Genomic DNA, 23,032 nt, shown 5'->3' with positions numbered 1-23,032 from the left:
TGCGTATCAGAAATAATGACACCGTTTTTTTCATGTGGCTGCATGCAGCTTTTTTTTTTATTTTCATTTTTGTACATAGGACTGTGAAGCATGTTCACATTGCATAAGAAAACTGTACAATATCTCAGTTTGTCTATTACACCGTTCCTTTCAAGTCCAAGCTCATCGAAAAGGATTCTCTCATTGCAAAAGATGAAGTGCAAGTAATACAAATACATGCGCTTCTATGACCCTTCGCTAGTGGAGACAATGCACTCTACAGCAGTAACGAGTATACATAGGAGGACTATTTCATATCCTTTAGTTACAAAAGATTATCAAAGCAGACATGGAATTGTATTCAAATATATTCTTGCAATTGAAAGTACCCTTGGATTTTGTAATACCTTCTAAATGCATTATAGGCCGGGTGAGCATGAGAACAGGTCTGGAACATGCACTAGCGGGCTATGTTGGCACGGTACTTGCGTTAGTCTGTCATTGACTGACATGGTCACACATACTGTAACTCAAATCCTGTACACAAAAAATACTGATAGAAAATAAGAGATAAAGGTGATGAGCGAGTGGGACATAGTTGGTATTTGCTTGCCGTGTTGATTTAATAGGATGAAAGGGTCGAGTGGAGGTTGCGACCAGCGCTACCATTAACCTCTTCATCACCAGGGGGCTGAAAATGCCAACATGCCCTACGCCACAAAAGGGTTTTGACACAAAACGACCATTTTATTTTATTCTATGATACTCTCTGCCAGGGGGAGCTGTTGGCTATTGAGTGCCAATATGACTGGATAAAGTGCAGTACTGCATGTCAACAATGGCAAGCCACGGGTAAGGGGGCAACTATAGTCATTAAAGTATGGTTTTGTGCGAGTTTGATTATGCGGTTTATAGACCATCTTTCTTTCACTGCTGTAGCCTTGCAGCCCACTCTAGCACTAAAGGGGTTATGTGTCTGTAAAGATGAGCATGGACAGGACACATGTTTACAGGATCACATACATCATTCCTCGGTGCCCAGCTCATCTTACCATCTGAATTCGATGACATGATGTGGCTTTCCTAAAATATATCTACAGCGGTTACAAGACAGTTCTGAGGGGGAAACATATTACTGCAAAAAAGCAGCAGATGTCCCCAAAAATAATAATACTGGATGAAATAGTGGGGTATGAAAACCGTAAAGATGCTAATTTGTCACATTCTTGCTGTGTAAGATGTAAGACTGTGTTCCTTGTGGCTGGGTAGCAAAGCCGTGTCCAATTTCATTATTTTCTATTCCAAATGATGAATGTCCTATAGAATGTGTTTATGGCTCATGAATTCAAGTATTAGTGCATTAGTACAACCTTTAAGAAACTATTTGGCATTATAATAATGTGTGTTAATACTTCATGGTTCTATGCTTAAAAAGACAACATTTAACACTGCTCATTTAGCCATATACACTACAATATAGTGTCAACCAGTACAATGGTTACATGTTATTGGCACAGAGTTACTGGCTATTATAAATATCCCCTTTGTTAATAGAGGATCCTGAATTGCAGGCAACCGTGGCAGTAAAACAGTGGTGGCCAACTTCAGTCCTCAAGGGCCACCAACAGCTCGGCATATTCCTGCTTCAGCACATGTGGCTCAATCAGTGGCTCAGTCAACGACTGTGCTGGAGCAGAAATATGCTGAGCTGTTGCTGTCCCTTGAAGACTGGAGTTGGCCACCTCTGCAGTAAAGGGAACACACTATAAACTGAGATATTTGGCATTACATGCATTCACATTGAGACAAACTGAGTAATTATTTAGTATATTTCAAAAGATATGATGCAAATGAGTATGTACATTTATATGCATGTCAGTCATTCAAACTTTTACTAAATCAGATATGAATTTGACGGTGTGATAATACGTCCCTTAAAAATAAACATCTTGCTTATTCGTGCATTTTCTCTTACAAGGCATTGTCTTAAAATATCAAATGTGTTCTTGTCTGTGCTTATTTCTTTTTAAGGGAATGTTGGTTACATTGTGGAATTTGCAAGGTTAGAAATATACATATTTTTTCTAAATAACAATATATAGATAGATAGATATAGTAAAATACAAATTGTATAGAAGAATAATATAATTCAGATTGCAAACGTGATGCATGATTAAATAATACATACAGTAGATTCAATTTACCAGACCTAAAATACAATGTTCTGAACTCACCAGTATTTCGTTGTCAATATTGAATGTTAGGATAAAAACAAATCATTCAGACCCATATTATTTAATATTAAATAATTATTACGTTTGCTTCTACTTTTTCCTGGTGTACTCTTGAGCAGGACAGCATCATTTTAGGCTGGCTTTGTTTCTACACTTAGATAATATTTCCATTTTTGTATCCCTATTGCATTTCCATCTGTACAAACAGTGTAGGGTAGAGATGGCACCATAGACTAAAGTTGTGGAAGGTTGAATGTTTGGGCAATAAAAGAATTGAGTCAGTGCATTAGTGCCTGTACCATGCGGCAGTATAGCAGAGAGAGGTTTAGTTAGACAAAAACTGAGAACATAGACTGCACAATACATTTTAGAGAAATAATAAAGAAAAATATTTATTGGCTTGAACATATCAAGTAGATCTACCACAATTTCTACCCATAAATACTCAAAAGGCAATAATTGTATGTAGCACACAGACATACAGTATGCAATACCTGCTTAAGTGGTACTTTGGGATGAAGGAGCGGCTCAGTGAGCAAAGGCAGGAGCTTGGGCAAGTCTCCCTTTGCCCCAGGCACCAAAAAATAGATTGTAAGCTCTACAGGGCATGGACTCGTGCCTGCAAAAACTATATGTACAACGCTGCATACACTGCCAGTGATATACAAGAAAAAACAATTATTTTTATTTACTCAGGGCAGTAATGTTTCGGGGCACGGCCCATTCGTCAGTTCTTCGGGCAAGCCGACAATGGGTCTGCGTCCCCCAAAATGTTAGTGTTCTGTCCTCTTTTGTGCACTACATACAATGTTTTCCTCGTTTGATCTCCACCTTGTTAACTATTGTAATTTATGAATGAGCAGTAACATGGTTATGCATCAGTCACCCCGTTGCAGATACCATTGCTAAGAAACTATGCACTAAGGGGTGGTCAACTTAAGTCCTCAAGGGCCACCAACTGGTCCGGTTTTAAGGATATCCCTGCTTCAGCACAGGTGGCTCAATTAAAGACTGAGTCACTTGTGCTGAAGCAGGAACTGATTGAGCCACCTGTGCTGAGGCAGGGATATCCTGAAAACCTGACCTGTTGGTAGCCCTTGAGGACTGATGGCTGGACCGCTGATATAGACTGTTTTTAAAGACACACAAAAAATGCAAGTAGACTGGCCTAATGCATCGCTACATTTGATTATAAAACAAGTGGCATTATAGAGCTAGTATCGATGACTGACTGAATTAATCGTACAATATTACGGGAGATAGAAGTGATTAAGGCATATTATTAATAATAATAGTTGTTTTTTTCTCTCTCTCTCTCTTTTTTGCATAGCGCCGACAGTGAGGGCAGCGCTGTACATAGAATTTCCCAGGCACAATAAGTAGACGCTCTTCATGTGTGTCCTCAGGTGTCAACCGAGGAGATAAATATTATCTATGATAAGTGAGTATAGCACACAGATAAATAATCTTCATGTACAGAGTCCTTTAATGCACAGGCAAGGATCCTAACCAGTCTGAACCAATGTGTTGGGATGTGGAACTAAAATAGAATATACTGTACAATGAAGTTCAGTTAGCTGAAAACATGAAGATTAAAAAGTCAGTTTTCAAAATATTTCTAGATAAAAAAATAACATGCGGATCACACCTCAGTCTCCACCTGCACTTAAAACATACAAGGTATGTTTCTTTGCTGAAAAAAAACATGCATTTGTTCAGTGGCTAAAATGCTTTGGCCATTATAGATCCCATAGGAGGGTAACACGGAATGGACTTCAACTTTGGCAAAGACTGCCACATGAACCAAAGCAATATTGGTCTTAAAATCACATCCTTTATCAAATACTGTGCCCCGTTTTGTTGAGTGGGGAAGTTTCTGCTTCATTTAGTGCAGTGAAGAGTTTGATCAATCATTTACAGTAGGATCATTTGGTACAGCTCCGTTCTCGCACCCCTCTGTTCCAGATCATACAACGCCATACATGGTTAACGCTTTTAAAAATCTGACGCTGAAATCGTCTTTGTCTGGCGTTATAATAAATACAGTACAAAAGTTCATTATCCACCAGTTCCGTGCGTGTTGAGTGAATGGACCGTCTCTACTATTCCAGTTCCGTCTCATAGCTGCGTTTCATCCTTTGTTTCAGGATTGCCTGCGAGATCTGTTTTATAACTGTTGCTGCTTTTTCGGCTATGCGAGTCATTGGCGACATGAGCCAGTGGGTCGGATCTGATCAAATACCTAGCGAAGAAAATAATAATAATAATAATAAAAAAAAAAATAGATTAATAATCTAAACCACTTCCAATTTTTTTTTTGGAATTAGTCTTTCAATGTATTGTAATGGGAAACCTCGTTGGAACCAAATATATTCAATAAACCAGTTTTTAATGTGCAGGTGCACAAATTCAAACTCTACTGCAGAAATCCTCTTACATATTCTACACTTGGGCTGAACGAAGGTCTGTTGATATTCACCCCTACCCATAACTTCGCTCTTACCCAATGTCTCATACGTTCAGAAGGGGCACGAGGTCATGGGCATTTGGATTACTTACACAAAACAAGGCTGCAGTTTTTCACCGCCCTCCCCACCCACGCAATCTGCACTTTGCTCCCGTTTTCCCTTTGAATACCTACACAATGTCGTTGATCTCTAGCCGTGTATCTGGAGGTGGATTAATGAGGACGTATGACAAGGTGTTCTGATGGTCGTTCATTTCATCTGTTAGAAAGAGAAATCAAATGGATGGGTGTATTATATTACGGCGCCTGTTTTGTGCAGTGCTGACATCAACGCCTTCATGAGGTCTTTAGCAAAGCTTATGCTTTACATTTTGATTAGACACAATGTAATTGCTGTATAGTGCTAATAGAAAAGATCATTACAATTAGAGTTTTATATTTCCCCAGTGATCTACATTGAAGCACTTTGCGGATTTTCCGTGGCAGTGCCCATGCTGACTGATACAACGAGTTCCACCCTTCATGTTTGTGTAGTTTAAGATAGAGGTGAAGATCCGGGAGGGATGCAACGGAACACAGCCAGATAGGATATCCTGGATGTTACCTGGCTCTTCACCTCTATCTCAAGTATACTACATGAGGCACGCTCTGGACTTGGCTGCAGCACCAATATGTGAGTTATTTCTTCTCTCATTATAATGTCACTACTGTACCCTGGCTGGTGTACTATGCTCTAGGGTGTGTGTCCAAGTGTAGTAGTTTAGACAGGGCTGTGTCATGTACAGATCCTGGTCTTTTCACACACTGAATAGGATCTTTCATTGCTTTTACCACCAATATAGGAGCTTCATTGTGACTCTCACTAAAGTGCTGCTCTCATATGCATTTCCTGCAGGAACCTGCCAATTTCATTATACCAAACTTCCCTTACTTTGGATGCACTGCTATTGAGGACATTGTACCTTTTTCCAACCGTTTGTGCAGTTTGTTGTCCTGTATGCTTGGCAGCACTGGTCTCATTCTCTTTCACCACAGAAAAAATAACTATTTGGAACAGAATAGGAGAACACAATCGGTTCTCCAAGGATGGTTCATTTTTTTTTCTCATGGAAGAGAATTTGCCAAACACAATACTGGGATAGCATGTAGAACAGGGGTGCCCATCTCCAGTCCTCAAGGGCTACCAATGGGTCAGGTTTTCTGGATATGCCTGCTTCAGCACAGGTGGCTCAATCAGTCCCAGCTTCAGCACAGGTGGCTCAATCCGAGGCTCAATCTTTGATTGAGCCACCTGTGCGGAAGCAGCGATATCCTAAAAACCTGACCTGTTGGTAACTCTTGAGGACTGGAGTTGGCTACCCCTGATGCAGAGCCTATTTTAGCTTTGCCGTGCTTGTTCTAACCTAGTGATCTGGCCTCTGCAAGAATGCGTTGGAAGATATCAAAACAGTGAATGTTTCATTGCTTGCCTTGGACTGATAAATGTAACAAAAAGAAAATATATACTGTAACTGTTTTAATCCATCTATTTAAATCTGAACAACTTGGTTGTTCTAAGTTTTAGCCAACGGAAATGTCACTTGTGAGCTCATTCACGTCTTAGACAGGTTTGGAACCCCGCCTTTCCCCATTATCTCCCAGCATACAGTGCTTCCACTGCAGCAAGGGATTCTGGGTAATGACATGAAAATGTGCGCACATTCAAAGTTTGAAGAGGGTTAGTCCTGGAACAGTGGCTGCTAAATACACTGCCTGGTAGAGAGATGTGCGAACTTGTAAAGATTTGCAAAAAGTTCCCTCAAACTTTTTGGGCCCCCCAAAATTTTAAGAAATTGTAGCCGAAACTTGTCTAACTTTTACGGAGTTTCAGGTGATAGCGTGTGAAGACAGAGCACAGCCAGCGACTTCCAACTTTGAAGAGAGGAAAAAATCCAAGGCAACTCCAAAATAGCAAAATAACAGATCAAAATTTATTGCAAGCTATAAACAATACATGGACTACATGAACACACCTACGCGTTTCATGCAACAGCACTTTAAAAGATCCAGTCTTGTCCTTTCCAAGGCTGTTTTAATTTGTAAAATCAGATGCTCCATTCAGAAATTATAAACAATTAAAATATTAAGTGTCCGAAACGTAAAATGGAGCCCCCCTCCCTCCCGAGCACAGTACTATGAAGACAGAGAAGCCCAAAGCTACATCCAATATGCCAAAAGTACACAGTGAAATACCTATATATTCACTTGAAAATGGGTCATTTAGTTAAACCCTTTGGCCAAAGCATTATAAGCCTGCAAGCCACATCAAGGCAGGACCAAATATGCAGGTCCTAACCGAAGCTGGGATTCTGTGTGTTTATTACAGTACTAAGAAAAGCGTTTGGAATTCCAGAAAAATCCTCCACATCTAAAGTGGTGTAAGTCTAACACACTGCCTCAAATGTGAGAAACTGTCACATATAGAATGCCGCAGGTATGCTCCAAAAAATGGAACAGTGCATCAAACACACACTTTCCTCTATGTTGATACAAAGACCCTTATGAGTTAATCTCATATAGGCTTCGTGGGGAGGGGGGGAAGGGAGGGGATTACTGCTTTTCAATAGTGGACTGGTGACGGGTTGTGCATTAAATAAAATGCCTTGTTAAACACAAGTCTTTCCAAATTATCATTACAGGGGAAAAACTCCTTCATTGTCCTTTATTCTTCCCCACACAGTCATGATTACCTCCTTCCATCTTCACATTAGAAAAGAAACCCCAACTACATCCTATGGTTCTCAACTACATCTTATTGGGGAGGGGGGATGACTGAGGAAGGGGTGGGGTCCCGAAACGTTACTTTGACCTGCTCTTACTATGGTGCTGGAATAAATGCAGTACAGGGCAAGCTCTTTCTGCGATTACACCTGTGTGTCGCCTCCCTTCACATATTATACCTGATGAGGATCCAGTCTTGGAACGCCGGCACCATTGGCTGAGTTGAGCACCAGGGAACTCGATTTGATATTCAACTGTGAGTATTGCAGTGTCGCTACCATCTTTCTGCTACCTACATCCCATTACCAAAAGCAGGATAACTTGTTTTTTTGGGGAGGGGGGATTGTTCCATTCTAGTTCATTAGCTGTTTGGCTGTGAAAATTGTTAGCCCTGAAGGTTAAAGCCTCTATTGATCCCAGATATCGCCACCTGGAGTAACACTGCTACATAATTCATTTAAAGAAACTTCCACCCATTAATAGCTGAACTCTAAATAAAGATCTTTAAATTGAAATACAAAATAGAAATCGCACAGCTAAAGAACCTGAATAGTGTTTTTGGTGCGGTTGGGGGATCGTTGATCTCCTATAACATTGGATTTCTTTTTTACCATTGCTGTGTAATGCAAAAATAACACAATGTGCAGTAATGCAACAATACGGTCTTCCCAGCTTGTACTTCCCCGCTTGTACTTCCCCGCTTGTACTTCCCCGCTTGTACTTCCCAGCTTGTACTTCCCCGCTTGTACTTCCCCGCTTGTACTTCCCCGCTTGTACTTCCCCGCTTGTACTTCCCCGCTTGTACTTCCCCGCTTGTACTTCCCCGCTTGTACTTCCCAGCTTGTACTTCCCCGCTTGTACTTCCCCGCTTGTACTTCCCCGCTTGTACTTCCCAGCTTGTACTTCCCCGCTTGTACTTCCCCGCTTGTACTTCCCCGCTTGTACTTCCCCGCTTGTACTTCCCCGCTTGTACTTCCCAGCTTGTACTTCCCAGCTTGTACTTCCAACGTAAAACACTTGTTGCGGAATTTAAAGAGCTCAGTTAAAATGCTTTTACAAAGTCTAAAAATTGTGTCAAAAGATGCAAAACAGCTAACAAATGTATGTTATATACGACTGCAAAGAAAACAATGTCATTATTAACTAACATTAATTGATGATTTCGTCCCCGGAATTTGACTGCTCCCTTTTGTGCAATGGAAGTTGTTTAAAAAAAATATATATACTCCCACCTTTGTTTAATCTTGAATGAAAGGGTTAAGGATAACACCGAGTGTTTGCCCGAGAACTCGCTTGGGAGGAAGACATAAGTTAGACATTTATAAGAGAAGATTAGTGTCTCCCGTTCATGCGTGTGCATTTCTGCGCAAGTCACGTGACGCAGATTATTAAGACCTGGCCTACACTTCTCTGCAATCTACACAGCAAATAAATGATGAATGAATGTTGGGTTTGATTAGCAGAAATGGAAAAGCCATGGATGTTTTAGAGTTACAGGCCAATTACTGCAAGGCTCGCCATACACCTCCCTAGATTAGTAATAAATCCATTTGACAAGCTACGGTTTGCTTCCGATTTAATCGATTAATAAAAATAACACATTACAACCGGTGAAGTCCCCTTTTCACCTTGCAGTAAGAGCTCTGGGCAGAAGGAAAGTAGCATGAAAAAAAGCAGTCAAGATCATTGAAACCGTTGGTAAGTTTGCCATATTAAAATGCATGCTTGTTAGTGCCGTATGGTTTGCAGAGATTTGGGGAAAGGCCCACTGGGCTTTGCAGTTAGTCCTGCTCCATGCAAGAAGCTTCTCCTGTTGAATTCATACATTGAGTCAAAGCACTTCCAAACCCACTCAGTATATTGCCACAGGTTTTCTACCAAACGATAGGTATCTATTATTTCATGTTAAGTCCACAGAGTAGACTACAGTAATTTGGGAGGCTCAAAACTTCACTATATGGTTTTCAACACAATAAAACAAAATATCATTTGTCCATGATAAAATTAGTTGTGCTCTTGTAACATGTGATTGACAAGTTGGTTATATACTATGTACTGTGGAAACTTCCATGAAACCATATCTGGTGACAGTTTTGGATAAGTGAGCACATCAATGGAGGAAAATGCCAACCGTCCGCCCAAATGTTAGCCTATAAAACAAGCCCACCATTCCCTTCTATTGATCTGTTCTAATGCAATTCCCTGATGTTCTAGAACGAATTTGTGCATATGTTTTTCACACTTAACGCCAATCTAGTGATGGCACATGTCGTTTCTGTCTAAGGCTTCTTACAGAGGGGAATGTTCTGCTATCAGCAGTACAGTTGACTCATTCAGTTTAATAGAATGGTAAACACTGTTCACACAGGTTCAACATCCACATTGTCCTGTGGGGATGTTCTACAACAAAGATCATTGGATCAGGAATCAAAGGAACTTTGGGGTTAAGGATCCACAGCAAGTAATTGGGACTGTGAAAGAGTGAAAGACACTCACTTCCAATATGTAAAACTCCAAATGAGGGAGACGTACCAGGTCTGGCATCAAATAATCATCTAAAGCATTTTATAGGCAAGATAATCAAACTACAGTCCATGGGGACATCACAAGTGCATTAAGCTTGTGTATTGTAAAAGTGTCTGTTAAACCCCCCCCCCCCCCCCACTCCACAGATTACAATTATTGGCGTTTATAAATGTCAGATGCCATAAACGCAGGCAGTGGAATTCAAATTTTGGGTCAAATGTGTTGCAGATCACATTCCAAACTGGTCAGCACAGCCGATGTTGTACAACGTAAATGCTGTGAATTGAATCCCAGCCTAAACAATTTACACCAGATTATCTCAAGTGTTTCAGTTTACCCACAATTGCATCATATATAGGATTTCATGCAATAATATCATTATTTCGGGTCCTCTCTTTTTATTGAGACTTCTAAACAGTTGAAAGTGCCAAAAAATGCCCTGCAAGGTTGCAAGGACTCTAAAGTATAACTGTGAAACACTTTGGAATTGATAGGCGCTACCTGAGAACCAGGTAACAGCGAATAGCCTGGGTTATATGTGCGCATTCCAATGTACATGCAGATTGTTTATGCGGAGGGCTTGTGGTGTTAATGGTTTTGCTCATCGAAATCTATCTGCCTTATGGTGCATGTGATGAGGCCCTGTTGTGTCTGCTCCGAGCGAGTTGGCATGTTCGTGTTCACATTGTGCGCTGAGTCACGCTGGACTCCTAGGGAGAAGATTTACCTTGCAAATATCCAAGGTTTACCCGATTCATCACATCACTGGCAGTTAAATTTGCTACATCCTCTACAGAACATACAGAAACAGAAAAGGTAAAGACATAAACAAAGAGAAAGAGAGAGAAAAATCAGCAAGCGAGTCAGCAGCATTGAAGATAAAGCTTCTGTAATAAATGGGCGAAAGATGCCTGTGATGTGAAATTGGTCACCAGTGGGTAATATTGTTCACTGTATAATTTGGGGTGACTGCAGATGTGCATCTTTTTGATATAGATAGAATATGTGTATGTATGTATGAATGTATATATATATATATATATATATATATATATATATATATATATATATATATATATATATATTCTCTATCTCTATTAAAGATACTCATAAGAATAGTTTACAGCAAAATGTAAGACATTGGGCAGTATTTACTAAGCAGTGGTAAGTTATTGGGCGCCATATATCCTGTAATCATTAAATTGTGTAATGGCTCAGTTAGTGGGTTATAATTACTAAGTGGTGCCAAGTCAAAGTCACCTGATGACCCACTAATTGAGCAATCAGCTGGATGTAAGGTGCCCAATAGCTTGGCACTAACGAGTAGATCTGGCCCATTATCTTTGATGCTGGTCTTTTCATCCATATAGGAACCCAGAATGATGACAGGAAATAAGCCAGTGAATTGGGAATGCCTCCATTGCCACGGTCAATAACCAACTAAAGGTTGTAAGCAAGGGTTCTCTTCGCCCCATTGTTTATTTTTGATTGATTCTCCTGCGCATTTATAATTCCTTTACCCAGGTATTTCACATTTCCTCCATGTATCAAGCACTGACAAAATAACCAGACCAAAAGGGAAAATGTGACTTACCGAAAATATCTTCTTCAGTCCTCAGGCAGCCCCATGGGTAATAGGCTCGTCCTCCTGAGGTAGGACAGGAAGAGGCGTGCACCTGCCCTATATAGGACACCTCCCCTTTACCTGTGCAGCGTTGTTCATAGTAGTACATGGTTAGGGAAACACAGTCTCAGACCCAAGGTTCCCTTCTACATAAATGTATTTTCAAGCCATAATCCAAGGGAAGGGGAAGCTACGTGCTGCCCGAGGGACTAAAGGAAGAGACATTTTTCGTCAAATTTTCCCGTCCATCCGGCAGTACAATGGGATTTATTTCAGTAATGGCGAGAGAGGGAACAGAGAGGCAGAGGGGAAAATACTTATTTAATCTATTACAGCCTGTAAGACTTTTCTGGCAAAGGTTGCTGGGATTCCTGTACTGCCAACTTCTAATGTTTTGTAAAGGTGTGTATATTTGTATATTTTTCCTTGCATATCTGTTGACGCCTGTGCTTTCCCTGCCCAGGACGTCGCTAACGATCTTGTGAGCTTTTAAGCCTGTTGGAAGTTGCTTGTTGGATCTTTGATATGCCAAGCGTATTGTCTGGATGAGCCATCTCGCAATAGACCTCTTGGAAGCCTTCTCACCTTTGGTTTTTCCCTCCCGAAAAACAGGATGAGTAGGTTTTCGAATTCCAGGGTTCTCTCCGGGTGTTACATTATACATCTTCTCACATCCAGCGAGCGTAAGCGCCTTTAATCCTCATTCTTTGGATGTAGGCCCAGTGAAGGCATTACAATCTACTGATGATTTGTCTGATAGAAAGATGACACATTTGGACAGAACTGAGGAATTTGTCCTCAGGACTCCCTTATCTGGCTGAGGTCACTGCGATTTAAAAATGCTGTTTTCAGTGACCGGTTATTCATGTCGGCTTCATGTAAGGATTCAAGCGGTATGTTGCAAAGAATTTTTATTTTTATTCTCGGAACTGGAGGGAAGATATACGGTATGCTAATCTGAAATCCCATTTCAGCGTCATCACGTGTAAATGTCCCGGACAGTCTTTCAAGGAGAGAGAACAAAACCCGCGGAGTTTTTTTTTATTTTCCCCATTTGCCATCAACTCGATCTCTGGTTGCCCCCCCCCCCCGTCTGTGAGGTATTTGTGAAAAAAAACTTCCTGATTGGGGGACTCTTCTCCCTGTAGAATTTCTTGGCAGCTGAGAAAATCTGCCCAAGCATTCTGCTTCCCTATGATGAGCTGCTGATGGACAGACTACTGTTCTCTGCCCATGACCATATCCGCATGGCCTCCCTCATGAGCGCTGGGCTTCTTGTACCCCAGTGTCGATTTATATATGTGGCTTCTCAGCACATTGTCTGTCTGTACTCTGATAGGCTTGCCTTTCAACTGGGGTTGGAAAGCTTCCAGTGCTTTGAAGATGGACCTTAATTCTAGCAGATTTTATTTTATTTATTTATAAAAATGTTTTACCAGGAAGTAATACATTGAGAGATACTTTTCGTTTTCCAGTATGTCCTGGGCACAGAGTTATAAAAAAAATACATGGCTACATTAAAAGGACAGAGGTTATACAGTGAATTCACAGACATTTCATAGGACAGATAGAGTTGGAGAATTGAGTAGAGGGGATAAAGGGCATATGAGTTTCAGATAGAAATAGAGCAGCTTTAACATCACTTTAACATCAACCAACATCAGCAAACGGTTCACACCCTTTGGCTGCCCTCCGGGAGCGACTTTGATGGCAATCTTCTCTCGGCCTGATGCCACTGTCCCTGAATCATGTGTTTCTGCTAGTGCGCTGTGGGAAGCACAGTCCATTCTGGGGTTTTAAGGAAAGGCTTGCTATTAGGTTGCCTTTCTGCTGCCACCACAGCAGAGAAATTCTAGTCTGGATGAAGAGAGGGAGAGATCTGATTCTCTAGTGCAGTGTTGCGCAAACTGGGTGGCGCGGCAGTTAGAGGTCCCGCGTTCTCCCCCCGGGGATTTAAATTAAATGCCAGGGGACCGCGCGAGGTCTCTATAACACACTTAGCGTCCCTTCCAGCGATGCGTCATCATGGTAACCCGGCATCAAATGACACCACGGGGTCACGTGATGTCACATGACCCCGCGCGTCATTTGAGGCTGGGGCCGAGTAGGGGGGGGTAGGGGGTGCGAGGTGCAGAGGAGAGCAGGCAGGGGTTCGCACGGGGAAAAGTTTGCACACCCCTGCCCTAGTGACCTGGCATGTTTATCCCACTACCTTAGGGCTTCTGTCTGGAGTGGGTGCATATGAAGTGTTGCCGATGGGAATTGCTTCTATAGAGGCCGACAGAAGCCCTAGCACTCATCGCTTGGCTTAGCTATGTGGTTGGGGCAGTCCTGAGGTGTCTGATCTCTTTGATCAGATTTTTTGTCTGCTGGCAAATAAACTTTGCTGTGGCTTGTGTCGATTTGCAGACCTAAAAAGTCAACGCTTTGTGTTGGTCTCAATTTGCCATTTCCCCCAATTGATGGCCCTGTAGAAATTCCAGTACATACGGAATCTGATTTTCCAGGAGTTGTGATGTTGTTTTTAGTAACCAGCTACCATCACCATTACTTGTGTATAAAAGCATTTAAATACATTTGCCATAAAATCCCCTGGATTTCATATGCAGATGATAGATTTGAATGACTCCATTTTGAAATGCTCCCTGCAGACATGCTCATATACAAATTTTAGATCCAAGACTGGCCTGATTTTTCATCCTTTCTTGGTGCTGTGGTATCATATCTACTACTCCATCTGCCTTGAACCTTTGCATTGTCTCTCCGTGTTCCCCTGTTGATTGGACATAATGGTGAAGGCGTGATGATGAATCTTCTGGATCAAATGAGCACATTTGGCTAAATCTTTACACTAAAGATGGTTTCTTGTATGGATGCTGCCAGTCCTCACTCATCAATTTCTTGATTGGTGTATGCACTGTGAAGACTCTTGACTTTTATGTGAATCAAGGAATATACGGCCCTGCTTCCATATACAGTAGGCTCTTTCACCTGTTCTATGTCCATTACCATCCTTACTGCTTTCACCAGCTTGTCAATGCCTTCTGTTCCTAAGCTTGAATATTTCTCTCTCGCTTCCCCTTCATCCTCAGAAGAATAATCGGGGAATTATTTTCCTATGGAGGCTTCCCAGTCCGGTGCCTGTCAGGATGCAGAGTAACGCCTTCGATATTCTCTAGGTTCGTTGGCTGCCCCTATATTTTCTCTTCGCATTGAAGACCGTGGCACCATCAGTAAATGATCTGATTTAAAGCTGCCAAGGGTCTGCTGCATTGTTGATTGGAACCATCCCAGGAAGCCCTTAATCTGGATGGGATTTTCCTCCATTGCCAATTGCATTGTACATTTTCTTCTTATACTTGTCAGGTAGAAGCTATACATGTCTTGAACAAGTTCAATGTTTGCTATTGGATGATGCCTTCTTGGTTCGGACATACCCTGTACTGGGCTCTTGAGGGGTTTCAGGCCCTGCATTGTGAGTGGCTGACGTCTGCGGGATACAGAATATATATACCGTAAGAAAGGTTGGCCCCTCCCATCCACCCAGTTTTACCTGTCTGATTTCAGAAGGTTTCCTCTGTATCATACCCCTTCCAGTACTTGCCACAAGACAGCAGGTAAGGGGTTAATCCACTCATCAGTGGCTTTTCTGCACTTTGTGTTTTCAGCATCTGTCTCCTCTCACTTCTCCGGTCTGCCAGCTGATCCCTTGTTTAGAAAACGCCCGCCGATCTCGTGTCCTCAGCCTACTGCAGGAGGGTTTCAGCCAGCAGGCTGTGCCAGCGTGGGACGCGAGGTTGCCCCCACACCCCTTCTCCATCCAATGACCGGTTGCGGCATCTTCACAGCGCTGCGGGAGCTGCTGGATGACATCTCTACGCCAGCCCCCCACAGAGGTAAGCGACCGCTTTGTAAAGGAGAACCAGCCTCACCTGGCCTCTTTCTGCCACGTTTGTGACCAGGAAAGGGTGTCCTTTCCCCCAGGTGACCCAACTTAGGTGGTTACCTGTAGACCAGAGAGAACCCCTGAGGAAGCCTCATAAAAATAATAGTGTGCCAGCTCCTAGCACCAGGTAGGACAGGAAAAAACACTGCACAGGTAAAAGGGGAGGGGCCAGCTTCTTCCTGCCCTGCCTCTGGGCAGGTGGAGTCTATGACCTATGGGGCTGCCTGATGGACTGAAAGGAAAAAAGGGTTTCAGAATAACTCTATTTGTACATGATTTAGTGGGTTATTGAAGTCTGTGGCAAATGGCTGTCTGGGTGTGTTACTCGCTATGACCTTATTGAATAACCCCCTTAGTTCATACTATTAGAAGACCACATTCCAATACCCTTGCTGATTGTGCCAAATATGATATCAGCTAGCTGAAGATTCATGTAAAAATGATAGATACTTTGTTTTAATGACAAATGAACATCCACTAATGTTGCTCTGTCATAGCCAATCAGGGACGGAAGAATAGGTTTAGTAAAGTAATGGTGAGTATACAACACAAATAGGATTAGTAGGCATGAAGGTAAAAGGTTCAAATGACTGGGTTTATTGAAGATATGTTTTTTCCTCTCCTATGTAAAATAAGGGTTAAAGAGGACGAGGGCAGGAAATGGATTAAATGTAAGGATAGTCGGGGCAAGCAAAAGAGCAACATTTTATAGGCTAAGAAACGAGGAAAGGGCATTTCTTTTCATCCTACATATAAACACGCACACACAGATATATACGTGTGTGTGTAAATATATATATGTAACAAGTTCGGTAATGAATATTAAGATAAGAGGATACCCAAACCCTAAACTCCTCCTTGACTGAACAGAATTCAACAGCATACTGTGGTTAAGACTGGAAAGAATGGAGAGAAGGGATGAAACGGAGAATGTAGCCATGCATAATTCAGCATAGGAGTTATAAACCCAGGTGTGAAACACGTACAGGCAAATAAAAAATAATGGAGGAGCGGATGTACCCAATAGTGAAGAAGAAGCATTAATACCGAGTGATATCTGATCACACTTTAGAACTACTACACACAGCACCAATTGCCCCTTCTGTTAGAACACTCCTTTTCGGCTGTATCGACAACGGATTGGAAAGCTCTCCGCCAGCAAAAAGATCAAAACAAAAAAAAGTGTTATTAAAGCAAAATCTTGGTCTGCACTGGTATTTGTTTGGGAATATTAAATGAATGTACATGAATGAGGCTAATAGGAGTGATAATCTTATCCCTGTGCATTATGGCTGCAGACAGGATTTTCTCCCCTATACCACATTGTGCATGCTAGTACCTACAGTATTAGAAGAGTTTGGAAAGTAGTTTGTTAGCTGGATATCTACTGGCTGCATGGTCCAAGCCAGACTTAATGGCTGTAAACTATGGGGCTGATTCTTTCAACTCGGATCGGATAAAAGCACCTACTGTATTAACTTGGCTGGGAAATCCTCATAACCAGGATGAATAAGATCTATCCCTTATACCAGGGGAGCACAAACTTTTTTTCCTGCACCTCCCTGCCGGCAGTTCCCCTCTCCCCGGGCGGCCCCCCCCCTCTCCCCCACTCTTACCTCGGCTCTGGCGTCATGACGTCACATGACCTCGTGGTGTCAAATGACGCGTCTAAGAAGCCGCCAAAGCCAAGGTAAGTGAGGTTTACAGAGGCCTTCACCGCTTCCCCTGCACTTACTTTAAGTGTCTTTGGGAAGCGCGCAGGGGCCTCTGTAAACCCCGCGCCCCCCCCCCCCCCGCAGTCACTCTCGCGCCCCCCCCCAGTTTGCGCACCGCTGCCTTCTACTATTGTAGAATAAGGATAGAGTTCGTAGAGGCCCCAGATGCAGTTACAGACTGACCCAGTCCAGTTTTCTGCTTCTGTTCAGGAATACTGTCATTTGTAGCCGTTTTCCTACTGAGCAAAAGATAAATACAATGGAACTGTCCTATTTCTTGAAATGTCCCGGGATATTTTATAAGCCTCGAGTTACATGTAGGGAGACGGAAGACTGAAAGAAGAGATGAAGAAACAAAAAAAAAAGGGGGTGACAAAGTTCACCTAAATTAATGCAGAAAATCGGATAGGGGACGGCAGAGGGAGGAGTCATGTAACAATCTGAGACCTAGATACACAAATGGGTGCTAACCTGTAGCACACCTTTACTCCCATTCATATGCATGGGGGCTGAAGCGTGCTAAAGCTTGGCATCCTTTAGTGGATCTGGCCCTAAACCTTGAGCACGTCACTAACTGATCAGAATTGATAGTAAGCTGTGTCTTCAGGCTAAACCTGCATACTGCCCGTATCATTCTTCATTGAAGAGCCCTCTGTGCTCTAGTGAAAGTAATATTGAAGCATGCTGACTTACAGTAATGGTGCACGTCAACCAGTTGAACACATGGAATGAACGGGTTAGCGCATGATTATGGTGTCATGTGATACATTAGCCAAATGTCAAAATCAAAGGGTGTCTCTGCGTGCGCCCTTAGCGGTGCTGATTAGCCATGCAGATCCAACAGAGTAGCAGTCCCTACTCACCATACCCCGTTGTAGGTAAGCCCAGATGTTTCATCCTGTTTTTCACCAGCTCTGAGAGCTCCTGCCGCTCTGACCTCCTGTATAAGTTCAGCCTCTGCTGGCTTATCCACTCCGCTGTTTTACTCGTCTGCTTGTTACCTTTCCTGCTCAGCCGCCTGGCCCATTGCATGCTTTTCCGTCGCAGTAGGGGGTGTTCGGATTGGTCGCTGGAGGTGGAGTTCCTGTGGCTGGTTTTCACTGTCCAGTGCTCCTTCACGTCCTTTGTGTCTTCACAATCTTCTACGTTGATGGAGATCTGAGACTAAAGAAAGAAGGGAAACAACCACTGGAATGTAATGCCCTGTGATTCATAGGTAGTATGGATCTGCAGCTAATTTATAAAGGAAGCACGGGCTCGTATCACGGGTCTAAAATTCGAGCTCGCTGTTAGATTCGAGCGGCTTTTAGAATTCGATGTTCGATTCACATTTCGGGAATCAATTTTTCCAAACCAAGCGAAATACGAGACAAAGCGCAGGAAAAGGCTCATCCTTACAATGGTCGGACTTTGCGAAACAAAACAGAGAACTTTTGCGAAGAGTTCTAAAAAGTTCAACCTTGTTTTCTCTCCATAATTAATTTAAAAAACAACAAACAAAAACACCAACAAAAGCCCCCACCCCCTCAGTTTAAATCGTGCCGTCTGAGCCAAGGAGAAATAGGGTGATAATTGCTACAGTAATTAGGGTCCGTACCGGGTTTTGAAATCACCGAAATTCACCGTCAAGAAAGACACCCTTATTACAAAGTTGTAGTTTTGGTTGCAGGGAGAAGAAAGTACCTTCTTTAGCTACAATATTACACGTTTGAAGTCTTAAAAGTGCACACATAAGTGATTCCTATAAATAACTTTAAGTGCTGGTGCATGGTAGGTATATTTAGCCTCCAGAAAAAAAAAGATATATATTATTTTTTTCCCCTTCAGGTCTGATAAAATGACGATATAAACTACTGCTGTGATCTGGGTTTGTTTCCTTCATTACAAGAGGCGATTCTACATGAAGTCTCCAAAGAGTCACGAGAGGAAGATACATAGCACAGTATCTCTGTCATGGTGACTATTAGTAGTAAAATATTAACAGTGAATAGCGTTGTGATCAATAAAACAAAGGGGTTAAACAGACAGGATGGGTACTCACCTGTGTTCTGATATCATGAGGCTGTGTTATAAAAAAAAAATTAAAAAAAAATAATCAAAAAGGGTTAATATTATTCTTATTACAAATGCCTTGTGCTTAGAGCAGAACAAAGGCGGTAAATATAAAGATAACACACAATATTATTACCTAAATGTTATATACGCCAATAATCCTCTCTCTAACTGCCTATGAAATGTCTGGGAATTGAATATATAACCTCTGTTTATTTCATGTAAATATGTATTATTATAACCCTGTGCCCAGGACATACTTGAAAACGAGAGGTAACACTCAATGTATTACTTCCTGGTAACACATTTTTTTTTTTTAAATAAATAATACATGGTTTAAAAGAATAAAAAAACAGTGACAGAGTATAGCTGGCTGTTACTGCCTTACCTCAGACGTAGAAAACATATGTGACTGTGTTCTGTAAATCCCTATGGGAATTTCTGCACTGGATGAACACAGCTTTTGAAACAGCCTGCCATATGTTCGTATCCACAGGTCCTCTTCTGTGATCTTCATCTGAAAGATGGAAATAGGTCAAGCGTCATCTTAGTTTAGCCACGGCAGTGTTGAAGAGGATCTGAAGAGGTTAAAGACTGGCTGGACCACTATGGGTCAGTAACTCAGGTTGCATATTGAAGAGAATGGGCAAATGCCGTAACTCAAGTAGCCAAAATCTGTCTAACTAAATATGTTTCATTCCAAATAATTATGCCAAGCGCTTTCATGGTGTCATGAGTTAATGGCTGCCTTACAAATAGTCATTAAAGTAGAGGAAATTGGCTCTGTAATCAAGATCACAGCTTCTCTGTGTATATTCTTCGTACTTATGACTCACTATATAAATAATTGGGTGGCTGTGAAGACTTAGAAGTATACACATTATATCCCCTATTTACCATGCGGGTACTAGTCCACAAGACATCTCTCCACAGTTGGATGGTAAATTCTGGTCCATTCCGTTAAATGAGCTGTAAGCAGGGCTAGAGGGGTGCAGAACCGCAGCAGAACGCTGTTCCGGCTCTTATTTTAGAAGCCAGAACAGCATTCTGGCAGTTCTGCAGCCGCTCTGCCTCCTTCCCCAGGCCCAACCTGGGCAACATGGGTGCAGAGCTTCTCATGTAACTGGAGGCAAAGGTGGCCCGCCCTGGTGGTCTGGACCTGAAAGTTAGGCCGCCGGAAGACAGACGCAACTTCCAGTATCGGCCGCCTGGATGGGCCCTCCTCCATCACTGGGAAGCTTCGCACCAACGGGGGAGAAGATTGCATGGAGGGGAGAAGCAAGGGAGAAGCTGGTGAGGAGGAGGACATGCGGAGGAGAAGCTGGTGAGGAGGAGGACGTGGTGGAGGAGCTGGCAAGGAGGGGGACATGCGGGAGAGAAGCTGGTGAGGAGGGGGACAAGCCGGGGAGAAACTGGTGACAAAGGGAACATGCAGGGGAGGAGATGGAGGGAAGCATGCAGGGAAGAAGTTGGTGAGGAGGGGGACATGTAAGGGAGACGCTGGTGAGGAGGGGGGCGTGGGGGAGAAGCTTGTATGCGGGGGAGAAGCTTTTGAGGAGGGGGACATGCAGGGGAGAAGCTGGTGAGAGGGGGGACATGCAGGGGAAAAGCTGGTGAGAGGGGGGACATGCAGGGGAAAAGCTGGTGAGGAGGTGGACAAGCCGGGGAGAAGCTTGTGAGGAATGGGACATGTGGGGAGAAGCTGGGGAGGAGTCACGTTGTATATGTGATTACATGCGGATGTCGATATAAATATGTGGGCAGAACTATCAGATCATTGTACATTCGTATCTCAGAACATGTCAGATTAATCAATAAGAAAGATTTAGTACATCCATTATCCAAACATTTTGTACAATGTCCACTTGGCGGACTTAAAAATTTCTCATTTTGTGCGGTCGAACACGTCCCCTCTTGTATTAGGGGAGGCAATAGATTGAACCGACTAAATAAAAAGGAGATGTCATGGATATTTTCCATGAATACTTTGCAGCCTTACGGCCTAAATGTTGAATGGGAACTGAAACATTTTCTTGGAGATTAAAGCTGCAGTTCAGTCTATATCCTGCATGTGTGTTTTTTTTAATAAATCAGTTCTGTAGTAAGAAATAATACTTTTAGCATTTTCTGTTTTTAAAAAAACAACTTTGAAAGACCAATTTTCTTGTATTCTATTTTAACAAGCATTTGCTAAGGCACTGCCCCTTCATGGCCTGTCACAAACCCAGGCACACCCCTTTGTCAGCCCTGCCCTCCCTCTCTCTAAACGTGCACTAGCATCTGGTCACATGATCTTCCTCATACAGTAGTACATTCAAGGAAGCTGGAGAAAAGGGATCAGCCATGCATAGCAGCTCGGATAGGCGATTTCAAACTTATTACAGTGTTTATTCCATTCATTGCACGTGTATATAATGTAAAATTGTAATAATTCCATTTATAGCAAACGTGTATATGTGAATATTATTTAGATGTATATGTATGTTACTGAAATGTGGAGTGAGTGTGTAGGTAAATACACACAATACACTTCCACTGCATATATATATATATATATATATATATATATATATATATATATATATATATATATATATATATATATATATATTATATATTATATATGTATGTATATGTGAAGTTATGTGAGTAAAAAAGTGACAAAAACCCTCCATAGCAAGGCAAATAGCAAATGGAAATATTACTGTATGCTCATTTGTATGTATATATATATTTATATACACACACACTTCAAATACGGATAGTGATTCACGTAAATGATATATATATTCACTTTCTGGGAGTATAAGAGTGACTGTCCTGTTGTTCCTTTTTTTGTATCCATCATTGAATGGTATGCACCCTCTCTTTACGTTTATTTTATACTAGCTGAGAGACCCGGCGTTGCCCGGGATGTAATGTTCCCGCTCCTCTCTCTCTCCTCACCCCTCCCCCTCTCTCTGTTTGTCCCCCATTCACATCAATCCAGTTCCCCCCCTCCCTCCTTTACAGCTTCATGCAGTGTGTGTGCGTCAGTCATTGTGTGTGCGTCTGTCAGTCAGTGTGTGTGCGCGCGCGTCAGTGAGTCTGACGCAGAAACACAAACACACACACAGACTGACTGACGCACACACACACACAGTCAGTGTGTGCGTGTGTGTGTGCCTCAGTCAGTCAGTCATTCAGTCAGTGTGTGGGTGTGGGGGTGTGCGCGCGCGCGCGTCAGTAAGTGTGTGTGTGTGTGTGTCAGTCAGTGTGTGTCAGTCAGTGTGTGTGTGTGTGTGTGTCAGTGTGTGTGTGTGTGTGTGTGTGTGTGTCAGTGTGTGTGTCAGTGTCAGTGTGTGTGTGTGTCAGTGTATGTGTGTGTGTGTGTGTACCATTCATTGTGTGTGTGCGCGCGCGCGTCAGTCTGTGTGTGTGCGCGCGTGGGTGTGGGGGTGTGCGCGCGTGCGTCAGTGTGTGTGTGTGTGTGTGTCAGTGTGTGTGTGTGTGTTTGTTTGTGTGTGTGTGTGTGTGTGTGTGTGTGCAGCAGTCAGTGTGTGTGTGTGCAGCAGTCAGTGGGTGTGTGTGCAGCAGTCAGTGTGTGTGTGTGTGTGTGTGTGCGCGCGTCAGTCTGTGTATGTGTGCGTGTGGCTGTGAGGGGTTGTGTGCATGCGGCTGTGAGGGGTTGTGTGCGTGCGTCAGTATGTATGTGTGTGTGTCATTCAGTGCGTCAATCAGTCAGTGTGT

General features: G+C 42.6%; 1 protein-coding gene across 7 annotated transcripts in view; it reads right to left on the bottom strand.

Moving 5' to 3' along the window:
- Positions 1-2,578: 2,578 nt before the first annotated feature.
- Positions 2,579-23,032, bottom strand: part of KCNT1 (potassium sodium-activated channel subfamily T member 1) — a 215,107-nt gene continuing 194,653 nt past the window's right edge. For 4 of the 7 annotated variants that reach the window (XM_075578829.1, XM_075578835.1, XM_075578831.1 and 1 more), the window contains 6 exons: positions 19,692-19,820; positions 19,293-19,313; positions 18,115-18,415; positions 10,694-10,756; positions 4,855-4,939; positions 2,579-4,455 (listed from right to left, as the gene is read on the bottom strand). In XM_075578829.1, the coding sequence (XP_075434944.1) occupies positions 4,332-4,455; positions 4,855-4,939; positions 10,694-10,756; positions 18,115-18,415; positions 19,293-19,313; positions 19,692-19,820 (723 nt within the window). In that variant the 3' untranslated portion in view covers positions 2,579-4,331. The remainder of the gene's footprint in view (positions 4,456-4,854; positions 4,940-10,693; positions 10,757-18,114; positions 18,416-19,292; positions 19,314-19,691; positions 19,821-23,032) is intronic. The other 3 variants (XM_075578830.1, XM_075578833.1, XM_075578834.1) reach the window with 2 other exon arrangements.

Source organism: Ascaphus truei, chromosome 21 (assembly GCF_040206685.1).
Source record: "Ascaphus truei isolate aAscTru1 chromosome 21, aAscTru1.hap1, whole genome shotgun sequence".
Taxonomy (NCBI): Eukaryota; Metazoa; Chordata; class Amphibia; order Anura; family Ascaphidae; genus Ascaphus; species Ascaphus truei.
This window is presented reverse-complemented; position numbering and strand designations above follow the sequence as displayed.